The sequence below is a fragment of the Cryptomeria japonica genome, chromosome 8 (assembly GCF_030272615.1).
Source record: "Cryptomeria japonica chromosome 8, Sugi_1.0, whole genome shotgun sequence".
Classification (NCBI taxonomy): domain Eukaryota; kingdom Viridiplantae; phylum Streptophyta; class Pinopsida; order Cupressales; family Cupressaceae; genus Cryptomeria; species Cryptomeria japonica.
Genome location: NC_081412.1, coordinates 445,544,365 through 445,560,423, shown reverse-complemented (window position 1 = coordinate 445,560,423; position 16,059 = coordinate 445,544,365). Strand labels below are relative to the sequence as shown.

General features: G+C 36.1%; 1 protein-coding gene across 3 annotated transcripts in view; it reads left to right on the top strand.

Annotated features, from left to right (window-relative positions):
• Positions 1-13,596, top strand: part of LOC131052440 (uncharacterized) — a 58,376-nt gene extending 44,780 nt beyond the window's left edge. The window contains exons 8-12 of one of the 3 annotated variants that reach the window (XM_057987116.2): positions 2,599-2,673; positions 4,009-4,128; positions 5,010-5,054; positions 9,478-9,576; positions 13,259-13,596. In XM_057987116.2, the coding sequence (XP_057843099.1) occupies positions 2,599-2,673; positions 4,009-4,128; positions 5,010-5,054; positions 9,478-9,576; positions 13,259-13,279 (360 nt within the window). In that variant the 3' untranslated portion in view covers positions 13,280-13,596. The remainder of the gene's footprint in view (positions 1-2,598; positions 2,674-4,008; positions 4,129-5,009; positions 5,055-9,477; positions 9,577-13,258) is intronic. The other 2 variants (XM_057987123.2, XM_057987128.2) reach the window with 2 other exon arrangements.
• The last annotated feature ends 2,463 nt before the right edge of the window (positions 13,597-16,059 follow it).

Here is a 16,059-nt window from a genome sequence, read left to right as displayed (position 1 = left end):
GGTTAAAGTGTGTGGGCCTGAGCAAACAATAGGTACAAAGGGGTGCTCAAATTGTTGCATTCCAAAATAAAATAGGAAATCTGACCTGCTATATCACACAATATAGTGTGTGGGACTAATTTAAGATGAATACTAATAGTGTTGAGTGGTCAAGGCATGTGGGCCCACTTAAAAGATTGAATCCAGCCAAGATAAAAGTGTGAATCCCATGTAATTACCAGTTCTAGCAGAAATGACCAACTAGTAAAGAAAAAAATAAAAATTAACGAGTAGAGGAACCTGCAAACACAGAGTTTGAAACAAAAACCAAGATTGATTGAGCAATGTTTTTGGGTGTGTAGGATTGGCATAATGCTTCTAGATCAGATATGCTGGGAAAGAAGTTGTGAGCATGTTTTACAAATAGAGCTATCAGCTAAGTGGTAGTACCACCCTTTTGGAAAGCACACAGTCTGCGACATGCCTCATTACTGAAACAATTACCTCAAAAGATTCCTTCCTTTTCTTTTTCCAGCACTTAGGATGAACTTGATCTTCCACCAAACTCGTTCATCTTTTACTCTTCTTGTTGACTTTTTTGCACCATATACTAACTTCCTCTTAGTTTTTCTTCTCTACCATCTCTTTCCTTTTATAATTGGATCCTCTCACCACCATCCATCCATCCATTTGCACCAAAGGTTATCTTCACCTGCACTCAAATCATCCTTTGTGGAATTCAACCCACCATCATCTGTCCACGTCCATTTCAAATAAGTAACATTATGGAAATCAAAATTTCTTATCACTATCTCCTCATACTCTTCTTCTGTATTCACCACTTTATCAGTATTAATTAAAAACATTGTGGAAATCAGAAATTTTTATCACCCACTCTTCATATGCTTCTTGCATTTCAACAAGTTTATTTGTGCTTTTCTGTATCATATCTGCTATTTTCATCATGTCCTCTAGTGGACCAAGTGCTGCGGCAACTGTGCTCTGCTCTCTATTTCCTTATTCACTAACAATTTCATTCCATCTAAAAGATATGCTCTAGCTGCAATCTCATGCTCTTTACTCACTATTACTTCACCAGGTTCACCTCCAATCAAATCAGTACAACTAATGTTATGAAAATTAAAAAGCTTCATAACCATTTATTCAGAATTCTATCTGAGTTCAATTTACTATGAACTAAATGCTGGCAAATTTCTCATTACCTAACAAATTTGACATCCAATGGGGCTTCGGCCCATAGCTCAAATGGTTGGTAAGGTTGTAGGTCGAAGGTTCAACTCTCGCCAGCTGGGTTTACCCAGCGGTTGGGTTGTTTGAGCTCCCTCAGTCGTCCATTGAGGTATTCTTGCCTCAGCTTGCCACTTCTATACCCCAAAACTCGGCAAAAAGTAAGACCGAGGCAAGGTGTGGTTGTGTTGCTGGGTTATCTCACGATTTCAAAAAAATAAAAATGCCATCCAATGACTGAAGAATCAAAATCCCTACAGAGAAAGAAGCTCAAAATTTATAAGGGGAAAACAAATTGCTTTTGTCTATGCTCCACCTCATGCAGATATACATTTTTTGTATAAGGGGTGGTTGGCCCAAAATAGACGCAGCTCCCAGCAGTTTTAATTCTACAACAGTTGGCATGCAGTACCAGTAATAGGTTGCCGCCAACATCTGTAGGGACTGCTGGGAGTTACACCTGCCAATCTCAGGTCAAAGATGGTATACTGTCTGCCAAGAACGATGTGTCCATCACCAGGAAACCACCAACATGGGAATAATGCCAAGAAAAAAGAAAACTCTGGTGGTTATGAGCAAGAAATCAGTGCTTAGTAAGGGAAAGTCTAATTACCCAAAGATTAGGTGTGGTGTGTTGTAGCTAACGATATAGAAAATGCAATACCTAAGTTTAAATTTAGATGTTCTTTAGATGGCACTCAGGGATGGAGGAGTTATGTGGGTACCAAGGGAATAACTCAGGAGCAAGAATTTTATTCACTTAGGAAGGGGACCGTTGTGTGGTCTACAACAAACAAATGAGTCCAAAGAGGTGCTCGAATTGCTATGCTCCAAAATAAAATAGGAAATTTGTCATGTTAGCTAACAAAGTGTAGTGCGTGGGACTCATTTAGGATAAATTGTAACAATGCTGAGTGGTTAGTTATAATGCCCATAATGATTGGAGAATTCAATTTTGGTAAGGTACATGGGCCCAGCAAAAAGATTGAATCCAATCAATATAAAAGTGTGGGTCCCATGTAATTATCAGCTCCAGCAGAAATGACCAGCTAGGAAAGAAAATAAACAATGTAATTCAACAGAGGAACGTGCAAACACATAGTTAAAAGAAAAACCAAAATTGATGAGCAATGTTTTTTGGGTGTGCAGGATTTCTAGATATCTGGATGCTTCTGCATCATTATTAGATTTATATTTGCAATGCATGAATATAAGAAAAATTCTCTTCTTGTCAGATGTTTCTAGAAAAGTGGCCATTGAGTAAATCCTCTGCATAGGTTAAGTCTTTTTTGAACACTTTTTGAATGAAATTTAGCCTTGTAATGATCATTGTTTGATAATGTTTAATCGTATGCCTTGTTTATTTTGCAGCCTATCTCACACAAGGAGGTTGACATACAGATTGTGGAGTTGCCCCCTCACATCATTTTGAACCGACCATTTTTGGTATCTACTCTGACTCACCATAAATGTCTAGTGCTTTGACTCATTGATTGATATGGATTACAATTAATTAAACTTCTAGCCAAGTAAATATATCTTTGCATTATAGAATGATGTTCTTAATTTTTGCTCAAGTAAGGAGATGTGCACATTATATAAGTCAACACCATAATTTGTAAAATTTTATATCTATCTGGGAACACACCGATTTTCTTTGCTTGTAAAGAGTCTAATATACAAGACATGGAACGCCTCTGACCTAGGAACTCATGGTTGGACATAGGAAGTCCATTTAATTTGATGTGGTATGATAAGTTTGTAAGTTAATATAAGTGAGTTTCCATGTATCATCGTTTATTTGATGGAATATGAGGTGCAATCCACTTCCCTCTTTCTTTATTATAAGATATTATGGGCTGAATTCAGAGGCCCAGGGAAGGACCCTATGATGTATCTTGGTTGAATCCAGAGGCCTGGGGCGAGTATCTGAGGAGAATCCAATTGGGACCCAACAAATAAAAACCCCTAACCCTAACAACTTAGTTTCAATTGAGGATGAGGGGCATGTGTCTGCTACACAGTGCCATTTGCATGGTGCATCTAGTGGGAATGGCACCAGTGCTGCATGTTCTTCTAACTAACCAGCTGTGTGTGTGTGTGTAGTTGCACTAATATTATGTATGTATGTATGAATGCATGTATGAGTTGCACTAATACTATGTAAAAATGTACATATATATGTATGTATGACCGTGTATGTATGTATGCATGCGTAATTGCACTAGTATAAACCATTGTGATTTATCTTAATGTTTGACAATTAAATCGACTATTCAGCTGTTTTGTAAGTATGTTTATGTGTATGTGTATGTATGTATGTATGTCTGTCTGTCTGTCTGTCTGTATGTATGTATGTACTGAACCAAGCCATATTGGACCCACTGAACCCAAACCCGAACTCAAATCAGCAGTATAGTTGTTTTGCAAGTGGAAAATCCATTTATTTCCATGCTATTTATTCGGAAGTGGTAGTGGGTTATCATATGTTACTTTTGTTTTCACTGTTTAATTAAGAATCTCATCTGAAACTTTTGATAATATTTGAGCCAATAAATGTATTTTTGTATAACTTGCCTAGATGTATATGAATTTTTGGGGATTGATTTAAAATTTTGTACATAGATTCATAGTTTTTTTCAGTTTTTCCAATGCTCCAGTATTTAAATTTCAAATCAAATGTCGTTTTTCAAAATATGCTGAAATATTAAGCACTTTCTAACAAATCTTTAATGTTGTACCTGAATTATTTAGCTGATTGAAGGTAATGTATGATTGTAGGTAAGGGCAAGACTGCTTAATCACACTGATAAGAGAATTGGACCACTTGAGGTATCTTTATCTCAGGATGAGAGCCATGGTGTAAAAAGAGCCATTGTGGTTAATGGTCTTTGGACGCTGGTAAGTTGATCTGCTGGAGTTCTAAAGAATTTCCAACCATTTTTGGCATCGATTTTGCTTGATGAGAAAATTGCCTTAATTGCTAGTTAAACATTCATATTGCTATAGAATCAATCTATGCTCTTAATTTGTCTTGTTTTCCTTTTAAGCACGGTTAATAAGCAGATAAAATTGATGTAAAAGGTATAACTAATAAGCTGAGATGGCTAGGGTTGAGATCTAACTTGGTGGGAAGAACAACCCGATTTGAGGTTTTCTCTTGGCAGGCAGCAAGTTGCAGAATTGACTTACTATGATTTCCCCACGGTTTTCATAAATGAGTAAACACCAAATGTCCAAATCATTATTAACAGAAATAACTCCAAAGGAGCTCAAATTGAAAATATAAAAAATATTCACCAGTTGAATTGCCTGTATGACTGTTAGAGTATATTCCTTTTAACGTAGATGCTATTCTTAAAGTTCTCATGGTCACTGATAGCTAACCAATTTTTCAATAATTTTACAAAATGATAAATTTTCAATTTTTATCAACTTTACAATAAAGCACAAAAAGTAGAAGTATCTGCCATATCTGTAAATGTCTTCTATTAGAGTGTAAAATATTGGAGATCTTTTAGGTTACATTACACATGGGCATTTTCATTTCTCATTCATCTAGAGAAGCATCTGTGAAACAAATTGCTTATGTCATGAGCGTATAACAACAAATGTTTCCAGTAAGATAGAGGAGTAGATTACTCAAAAGAAGAAATCTCATTAACTATTTACTCATGGGCATCTGTTTGCTAATTCAGACTTTAAAAGTATGGAACATAATTCTTGTACTTTATTGTTCTCGTGGTTGCGTACAATTCATTCTGGGAAATAACTTGTTGCAGATTGTTCCCCAGTTGGAAGCGTTTGGTACTACAGACTTCAGTCTGGTAGGTTTTTGTTTCTATTAATCATCTGATTTATGTTTATATTTAATTTCTTTGTTTAGTGCATTTAATAATGTGCCTGAGTTGATATGTTGATGAAGGCAGTACAAACAAACAAAAAGTTTAATCTTCTAATATCTTCATTTATTTTTTGTCTGTTGAAACTCATGAATTTTTGGTGCTGATTTTAAGTGGAATAACACCTCTAATATTAAAAACATATTGATAGCCAGACTGATTCAATGAGTTAAATACTTCATCTATGATGCATTTCATTATGCAATTTCAATGAAAATTCAATTGCTCAATGTCACATTATTTACCAGAGGCTGGTGGTCATTTAAGGGGAAAAAATTGTAGGGACATAAAAGAGTCAGATATGCAATCTCCAATAACTACTACTTTTATTAATGACAACCACTTCAAGGGAATGCAATCTCCAAAAAAGCCAATTCTCAAGGGGCGACTCCTCTCAATACAAACGATTAACACATTGAACCAAAGAAACGAGACTTGGACTCGGCTCGGGACTCAGACTCGGGAGTCAAAACTCGGCTCCGACTCAGCTCCAATCGGCAAAGTGAAAAACTCAAGAAATTTAGAGATTTTTAAAGATTTAAAACTTGTTTCATGCACCCTTTATTAAATACACCTTAAAGACACAATAACATCATCAAATAGAAGCTAATTTGATTACATACACAAGTATACATAAATCACATAAGCATAAACACAAATTGTAGCTGAAGGAAATAACAAACATAGATATATAAATATTGTCAAATGTATACAATATTACAAAACTAATGGAATAAAAAATCCATGTCATCATATGATCAAATGAGATGCAAACTCTTCCTTTCCAACTCTTGATGCACCAAATGAAAGTATATGTTGTTATATGGAATTGGAGCCTAATCAGACTTAGAGGTTAAAATTTCCCTACTTTTATTGGCACAATTTCCCCCCTAATTTTACGACGGGGGTTTGCGGGCAGCGCCCCTGGCGCATTCCCTGTCGCGATACGGGGTGAGGTCGAGCGGCAACGCCCCGCGAGGCCAAAAGACTTTTATTATTTTATACAGGCACCGGGTGTTATTTTTCTATTGTTTCTCCTCACAACTCACCTTTCTCCTCCTATTTTGCCAAATGAATGAAATGAAGTTCACTTTTAGGCTCAAAGAATAATATAAACCAAAAAAAATCAATTCAAAACATATTTGTTTTTTTTTTTAGACTTTAAGTTACATGCCACTGGCCGAGTTTGGGAGTCAGGACTCACCAAACTCGGTAATTTTGGGCGAGTGCCATTTTGGGCGATTTTTTGACTCAGACTTATCCGAGTTCGAGTCCAAGCCCACTGGACTTGGCGAGCACGACTCGACTCGGAAATCGCCCAAACTCGGCGATTTTGGACGATTCCCGTTTCTCTGCATTGAACCTACCTTATTCTAAGTAGTCCCACATACTAAAAAATGGAGGGAGATTAGTTAACAAATTTAGAATCAATAGAATTTGGTTTATCTCCAAATAATTTGCTTTCATATAACTTAAATGGAGATTAGTTTGTGTGCAATCTTCTGTAATTTGTTTGCATATTGGTGGTCAACTAGACTAATGCAGCATGATCAATTCACCTGTACAATACAAATATTCATGAAAAAAAAAATTCTAACCTTATCTTAGAGTCTTGGACCAAATATCATAAAAGCATCAAAGCTGACAGACAACAAATTTGGCTTGTTGGTACATATCAATCTGCCTTCACTTATAACTAGCTTTCTCCTGGGATGTATCTTTGGGGGTATTGACACATTCCTGCATTTGGGGACTTGGAACTGGGGATTTTTTTGGGAACACACTTGAGAGATCACTCAACTGTGCCAGAGGCCTGGGTGTTTCCATGCTCTGCATATTTTTTTGTTAAGTAAAAGAAAAGACTAAATAGAAAATCTAAGCCTGATGCCCAGAAACTTGCCCTTGAAACTTGAAGAAACATAGAAAGCACTGGAGTTGCTTCCAGAAGCTGCACTCAAAATGTTATGGAGTTGCTTCCAGAAGCTATGTAATGACAACTAAACACCAGAGTAACAATGTTTTATCAAAATGTCTTTTTTACTCATCATGCAAACCATGCAAAATAACGGCTTTATTCATACCAAAGTGGCATTTAGAATGTGCCAATAATGTTGATTGTTACAGAAGAGATGTATGATAATGGATCATCAGTGCACTTTAAAGCTGCTTGTCTCTAGTAAATACTATAGGTTATATCAATGTAGAGGTGTTTTTACATAGTAGTATATGTAATAACCCTTGCTGCAATTTTATATCTGATTTACAAAATTCTATAACCCAACTCAGATTTACAATTTGCAAACAAGCGGTGAAATCGGGAATGCCGAGAATTGCCCCAATGAACCTATAAACACTTAAAACCCTCATATAACATAAGAAAAAGATTCTACAGAAATTTTGGCATTATAACAGCATGCAAATATATGTTTGTGACAGTCTACAAATCTGCCATGAAACATTACAAAATAGACTCCAGAAACGAAGCTCAAAGCTTTACAAATCCACTACAAAACCCAAAATACTCTCCAAACTCCTCACACTTCCCACAAAGAAAGATGCATGAAAGAAATGTCTAACACAGACAAGAACAGCAATATACACTGTTATTATCAACAATACAAATCTGAAAATGCACTAAGAAACTACAATACACAATTTATTACAATCCCTGTCAAAACGACACAAAAAGTCTCTTGAAGCACAACTGCAACCCCTGGATGTGATTGCCACTGGAGACTTGTAAACACACTGCTTGCAAGCCTCTATCCCCCTAGTTTATCAGCCTGGAAGATCACTTCTTCAATGGTTTCGCAACTTCTGAAGAACAACAACAAAACTCTGTTAAAATCATAAGATAGAATCAGTCCAAAACAAGTTGAAATCACTATAAAAGGCACAATATTCAAAAAACACTTTTGGGTGCCAAAATCCCCATGCCAAAGAGGGGGGAATCTTGCATTTCAAAAGTTTTAACTGCCTTTCCAAAAATGCGTCTCCACTTCCACCACTTAAATAGAAATTGCCATTTTATCCAACTTCTTCATTTGAACTCAAGAAGACTAATAATTGCTAATTTTGAGATTCTCCAAACCCTCTTGCCATTTTTGGCCCCAATTAATTTAAAATGCCATTTAATAATCTGACATTAAAATCTGATTTGATTTTTCTCCATTTAGAACATTATTTCCCAAATTGTTCGCAGGACTTGACTTACTAATTTTGGACAAACTGGCCTACTGTAAATAGTAAGTTTTATTTTTGAAAAGGGGACATGATAGTATAAATGAGCTTAATGCAGTTCTGCTGAAATCTGGCTGCAGTAGCAACAGAAACAACAGCACATATTGCAAGTTCTAACCTTTTATAACAGTTACACCAATGTTTGAATGATTACAAAAAAGTAGTCTCAAGGATGATTGAAATGTATTTAAAATCTTTTACGCTGATGATTTTTGTAGCTTACTTTATGATATTTTTCATTTTAATTTGTATTACTATTTTTTTTTTAAAAATTATTGGAATAGCTTTACCTATGCTGTTCCCAAAAGTGGGGAGTTGTTTTCTGTTCCCAAAACGCCGTACCTGCATTTCCCTGTCCTCACATCTCTAAAACTTGGAGAAACACTGCTTACAATTGCACAGACCTTTATTTGAACCTAATAAAGGCTGGCAACGAGATAACATTGTTCTTGGATAATTATTTTTGGGCTTTTTTTTTGCATCAAAACCCCCTTATCTGCTTTTCTATGCATGACTATGAGGCTACTTAACAGACACTGGGAGTTTTTTATGTGTGTTTTTTAAGTTTCTTCGTGTTCGATTGACTTGAAGACTAATGTTGGTTTAAAACAGCTTACAAATACATTTTATTGATTACATATCTAGTGTAACCCATCATATTGGAATTGTATTCTTACTTTATGATGATAGGTCAAAGAATTCACGGTTCATGATATATTGCAAATACTGTTGCATTTTGTGTGGCTCTTTACATGTCAGCAGTAAGCTGTATTCATCTTTTATGAAAGGTGTTACATCCTAATCCTTAAATACACAAGTTCACTGTAATGTGTTTGTGTTCCTATTTGGAGGAATGTATTCTGGGTAGATCAAGACCACAAATAGGTTTAGAATTAAGAAAGATACTAATGCAACTAATCCGACTTCTTGCAAGCCATTATAATTCCCAGAGAATTATATTCTAGGTTTTACATCATTTTCAAAGAAGTGGACTTCCAATATTAGGACAAATTTGTTTTTCCTTGCGCTGTTCTTAATGTTTCAACTCTGGTCACAAATTATTTGAGGTTCACCACATTGTTCTGATCTTTTCAGTTGCTTTGTGCAGAATCTTGTAGCGACCAGCTTAGGAGTTCAAAAAATCTCAGGAATTGCGGTATATGATTCAAGAGAAAAGAAACCATATGATTCGTTGCCACCTATAGAGGTATATCATATATGTATATTTTAACATGCTTTTTTTACACTTCAGTTCTACTAAAACATAAAATTCTCATCTCAATTGGTCATTTGTGTTATTCACAGAACAAATAAGATGTCCAAAAAAGTAGTAGATTCTATGCTCACTATATTTATGAGAAGGGGTAAAAGGTATCAATAGGTCAAGGATGGAGTCAAATACAACGTTAAGGGACACCAAAGCAAAGTGAAGATTGCTATGGAAGGTTCCAATCAAGCACTCAAGTTAATTCAAGAGACCAAACAATTTTATTATTTGCTTTTGAAAGGTAAACAAGTGAATAGGATTGGGTTTTACTTTTCATTTATTTCTCATACTAATAAGAAGACTGAGGGGGTAGACGAGTTGTTGGCATCATTCTAGAAGGTTTTTCATGAGCCTCTTAAAAGAGAGGTGGAGCAATGAGATATGCCCAATGAGTTTTTTCATGAGATTCATTTGCTTCCTGAATATCCTCTATCCAACATAGAATTGTATGGACAATCACTAATGGAGAGTAATGTGTTAAAACCAGCTTCAAGAGTTATTGGAACAAGGTGTGATATGCCCAAGCACTTTGCCATGTTGTTTGCCCATTCTGATGGTAAGAAAGAAGGATGCCTTTTTGAGGATGCATATTAATTCCTAGGCTCTCAATAATATCACCACAAGGAACTGCTATACTCTCTGAAGGATGGATGGCTTGCTGGACAACCTGCAACATACAAATTCTTTCACCAAATTGGGTCTAAAATTAAGTTACGCTCAGTAAGTATGAATGAAAAGGGAGGATATGTGGAGAAGTACTTTAAAAACCAAGCAAGGGCTCTCAAATGGCTGGTTTTTCCTTTTGGTTTGTGTAATGCACCGGCTACATTCATGCATTTGATGAGTGATGTTCTGAGAGAGTTCATAGTACACGTGTCATAGTTTGTATAAATTATACTCCTGTTTTTAGTGCAACATGTGAAGAACATTTAGTTCACTTATAAGTTTTGGAAGTTTTTGAAGGAAAAACAGCTTTTGTGCAATTTGGACCATAGACCTTTGCAAATATCTATAGGCTCAAAACAAGTTGCATCAAGCAAGGCGCTACAAGTGGTTGATTTTCTAGAAGTCCATTTTATGTACAAGTATAAAAAGAGAAGTTCAAAAATAGTAGTGGAAGTATCATCTAGGTCACCAATTTCAAAGTATATTTCAGCTTTTGCTATTATTTCGCTGTTAGAGCCTTTCACAAAAGAAGCCTATGGAGAGGAATATGAACAAGACTCGGATTTGGGAAGAAGTACAAAGAATTTCAAGTACAAGAATTTGCAAATAATGATGAAGACTTCTACCTCAAGGAAGGTCTGCTCTATAAGTTGGGCAAAGTGTGCATGCTGAAGGCACACCAACTTTTACTCGTGAGGGATGTGCATACCTCCAAAGTGGCAGGTCACTTTGGTGTTGTAAAAATGGTGCCAATTTGCAAAGCTATGTGTATTGGCATATAATTAAACTAGAAGTAGTAAAGTTAATTAGAGGATGCAGGTTGTGTTAAACTTGTAAATCCAAGGTATGAAAGGAAAGATTTTGTGGGTGGTTTGTGGATAAGTAAGCATGGCAAATGTTGTGCTAAACAAGATGTTTAGCAAGATGTGTATTCTAACAATTACTAGAAAAGTACTGCATTTTCATTTTGCTAATTTGTGGGTGCATTATGGGTTTCCAAAATTGGTTGTTTTAGATATAGATACTCAGTTTGTTGGTAGGTTCTAGTCCACTTTGAAGGAGAAAAGTGCAACCAAGCTCCAAAAAGTATTGCCTTCCATCCCCTAATGGATGAGTAAACAAATGTGGTAAATAGGACCCTAGTGCCAGCTCGTAAGAGCCTACAACAGCAGCTTTCCAAAGGCTTGGGACGAAACATTGCCTTACATGCAACATTCATACGAAAAAGCAGTCCATTCCTATACCAGCTGCTCTAGCTTTTAATGGTTTGGGTTATTTGGTGGTTGATCCACTTGATGTTGCACTTAAACAATAGGATGTTCAAGTGGTATTCAATTTAGAGGTGGCAAAAGCAGCAAGATTCATTGAGACTATTTGCCAAATCCAACTCAAGGTGAGAGCACAACTAGAGAGGACTTAGTCGAAATGCAAGTAGAGACATGATTAATTTAATGTGGGAGTCTCAAGGTGGGAAATCAAGTATGGCTGTCCATAGGAAAAGAGCAGATGCGAGGACAGGCCGATGTGGGTAATGATATAGTTCTTATAAAATTTTAGAGGCAGTCAGGGGATTGCATTTTGGTTTGACCTACATCTCTTCATAATATTTCTTTCAGTGGTCGACTGTAAATACCTCTAGCTGTATGAACTGTTCATGTTGGATGATGAAGAGGATCCAGTGCTACCTTTGTTGGAAGACTTGGTCTATGACAATCAAGCAATACTTCCTGAGGATGTGGTGCTACACCAAAAACAATGGGAGACCATGAGTCCTTGTGAGTGGAACTCAAAAGGACAAACAATCAGTCAAGTGGAACTCAAAAGGACAAACAATCAGTCAAGCCTGATGGTATTCCAAGGAGAAGGTGAGAACCATGTTTCCTCACTTAGTGTCTTATTAAGCTTTTGTGGGACTAAAAGCCTTTCTATGAAGGGAGTTATGATCCATAAATGATAGGGAAGTCAGGAACATGAATAGGAGTTTTATTGCAAAATTTGAAAAAGTGTAAGTACTCATTGTTTGGTGACAGTTGAAATCATTGGTTGTCAGCAAGAGGCAGTTTTGAAACTGCCTGGGTGGTTCTGTAAGTAAGCAGCAGTTTCGCCTCCACGGGAATAACTCTGATTGTTGAAAGTGGTGGTTTTACCATGACAATTAAAGACATTAGGGGAAACGAATAGATATGGCTTTTGACACTTCATTTTTGACCTAGGATGATTTTAGTGCATGGGAGGACCATACCATGGATTGAAAAGGGGAGTTAGAAGTCTATTTGGGACTCTCAGAAGTGTTTATGCATTAAGCAAACTAGCGAGAACTCAGTTACAGAAGGAGACCTAATAGAGGGCAAGAACAGTCATACCATTGTAATCCTCTCATTGTAATTATTTACTGGATTAATCCAATCTGGTAGATGTGCTGTTGCACCTACTAAGCTGGTCTTTCCTCCATTAATGGAGATTTCCAGGTTAAACTGCAGTTCCCATTGTGTTTGTGTGTACATGAAATGCTTTCTAGGTTGAAATTCAATAATCACATAGCTTCCAAAGGATAAGGAGTAGTTTTAAAACAGATCATAAGCAAAAATTGGTGCTTTGTAGTTCACAAAGCATATTACAGATCAGGTACAAGAGTTTAACAATATACAAAGTAAATGGAATAAAATTCCCTCGTGGGGTTACAGAAAACAATTCTCATCTGCCAAAGTGGTATTTAGCTTGGTCATGATCTTATAAACAATATTTACATTGTTCATTACAGTTGCAACAGGAAATTATATCGTTTTAGATGTTGCTTTAGGGACTTCAGAGATGTTCAACGTCTAACCATCATAAGTTTGATAGGGAAAAGGTTTGCAACAGGAATTTATTAGTTTAAATATTTGCTGTTTTGAGTACATCTTTACTTATGATAATCTGGACTGAAACGTAAGAGTGGTGTGTTTTTTGTGTGCAGGTGTTTGTAAACCCGGAATGATTTAGGTGGGATGTTGTGCCATTGGAAACAGGGAAAACGATAGTTTGCACACTCATATAAATGTCCTCCAAATGGCTTCAACTTCAAATAGATTGATTCATGCAGTTTTTGTAGGGTTTGACTTGTAATAGTCATACTGAAGCACATGCACGTTGATATATATTTCATTTTTACATTTCGAATACTTATTTATTGGCTATCAATTCTTTTGTTGACAGTGAAAAAATATTATTCTTTGAAGTTGTGGGTCGGACAACAATAACGTCTTTTGAACAGTTTATCCAAATTCATTCTGAATGTAAATCTTTTTCAGTCAACCCTTTCAGTCAAGGTTTGAAAAATACAAAGAGTAGATAAAAATCACATTCCAAAATATCTGATAAAACGAACATAAAAGAACAGTGCATAACTATTTGTAGAGTACATTGGGTTTTCATCTCTTAAGAAAAAAATCTCTTCCCAAGTTTCAGTTCAAAAGAACAACTTGGTTTGAGGGAAGCACACATCACCGCTGAATTTTACTTAATTAAAAGAAAAAGACAATGCTCCTAAAAATATTGGATTAATACAACCAAATAGAATGGCTGAACTGTGGACTTGTACTCACATACTTTCTGAGAAGGGAACTAATGATGGTGTTTTTATGCACTATGCAACACAAAATAAAATACCAAGAATTCTATCCTCTCTTGAACAAAATCCTCCCAAATGCTAAGCTGCGTGATCAAATGGGATGACTCCAAGGTTCCGAATGTTACATTTTGACGTGCTCTTGGATAGACTCAGTTGTTTGATGTGATATTGCTGGAAAACAAGGTGGACTTACGTTGAATCTTGAATGTTTGAATAATGCTGGAACGTGAAGTTTTATTTAACTTCAAAAAAGGAAATTTGGATGAGGGTTGCGAAATCTATTCTACTCCTAGGAATGTAAGAGCAGTGGACAATCTTTGGTAAAACTCAACTAAGCTTTGCTTTGACATGCAACGAACATCTCCACATGGCTAGTGCAATTTTTTAGGGATAGCTTTATGATTATCAAATGATAGCTACAAGCATAGATACCTTCAAGGTGAAGCATATTAATGAAGAACTAGCAATTGAAGTTAAGCTTGACTAAGATGGATCTAGTTGACTACGCAAAGCACTTTACAATCAGCAAATTGTTATTAGTATGGATGTACGAATTTCACCATTGATTATGCACAAAGTTCTTCCATTCATCTAAACAATATGAGAATTAAACGAGAAGTAGAGACCATACAAATTGCTGAATCAACACATAAATTTCACCATATCTTCAATGAAATTAATATACTTCTTACAACAAAGTTTTGGCAACAATCTTTGCCTTCTCCTATTCTACTCTAACTATTTGCTTGCTATCTATCTATTACAGATTTGCTATCTATTTACAATTAGCCCTTACAAATGAAGAAGTGGAGCCTTATATGGTGCTTTCATTACAATGAATGACTTAGACTGATTCACAATCAACGACCATGATCGAAAGATAGAAACCCTAATTAGGGTTTGTTACACCCATTACAAAGCATTTAATGGTTGACCAATGACAAAATTACATTTGATGGGACACGTCCTTGAATTTTTTTACCAATAGTCGACGATGGTAGGTACGTTCAACTTTGTGCTCACATGTGGTAGTTATCTTCCTTGATGGATGAGTTAGGTACATTGAATTTAGATGCCTTAGCCTGAAATAATATGATTGGATATGTGATGATTGGGCGTCACCTCAGCTTGCTGATCTTTGTAACTCATCACAAGCGTATGGTTGTACTTCTTCATCTTAGATGTGTTTCACTTTTCATTTCTTTTTTTGGGAATTCCGCTTGAGTGCTGCATTTGATGTTGACCTTGTGATGCTTGTGCTTGATCTTCTTTCTTGCCTTTGAATGTGTTGATTTCACTCCTTCCTGTGTAATCTTGTGAAATCTCTTCCTTCGAGCGGCTTGTATCCCTCTTCCTGCTGGTAAAGCCTTCTATGTATGTCTTGGCACATGTTGCAATTGAAGTGTGCTAGTGTGTCATCATGCTGATCATGTTCGTTGCATTTGTTGCCATCCTTATGTTGATCTTGAAGTCTTTCTTGTTACTTTGCAGTTGTGATGAAATTCTGATATTGTATGTGAGCTGATGTTCCTTCCACGCCATGATGTCTTGATCTTCTTCTCATTCCTTTTCATGTTCATTCCACTTGCATCAAACCTGGAAACAAACATAACTTGAATCAAAACATTGCAAAAAGTACTTAATGAAGCTTCCTACTACCTTCTCTAAATCTGGAAATGAATTTTCTGATCATGGAAACATATGATTTTAAGTTTGATTTCCCTTCGTTTGGCTTAATTCTCATCAATTTGAGGCCGATTTTGTGTCTCAGGTTTGATCTATGTTTGATTTCCCACTTTTATGTGCTTGATTTGAGAAGTACAATTTGCCTTAGCCAAATTTCAGCACTTCATCTCTGATTTTGCAAACAAAAGATAATGTTCAAATGGAATGGTCATCATGAAATCATTCATTTCCTAAGCCCTGAAAACTAATTGACCTCATTTCAACTCAAAGAAAGAGACTTGACTTGAGCACCTCCTAGCCATTTAAGATACTACACCTCTTCCAAGAAGACTAATAGCTAAAGACTCTACAACTAACTCAGAAAGCGGAAAAAAGTGGGGTCCCCATTTGCAATGGGGCGATTTGTGAAAATGTCACAACATGAACTTTACGACAAACTCTGTTATCTTAATTCTTTGGGC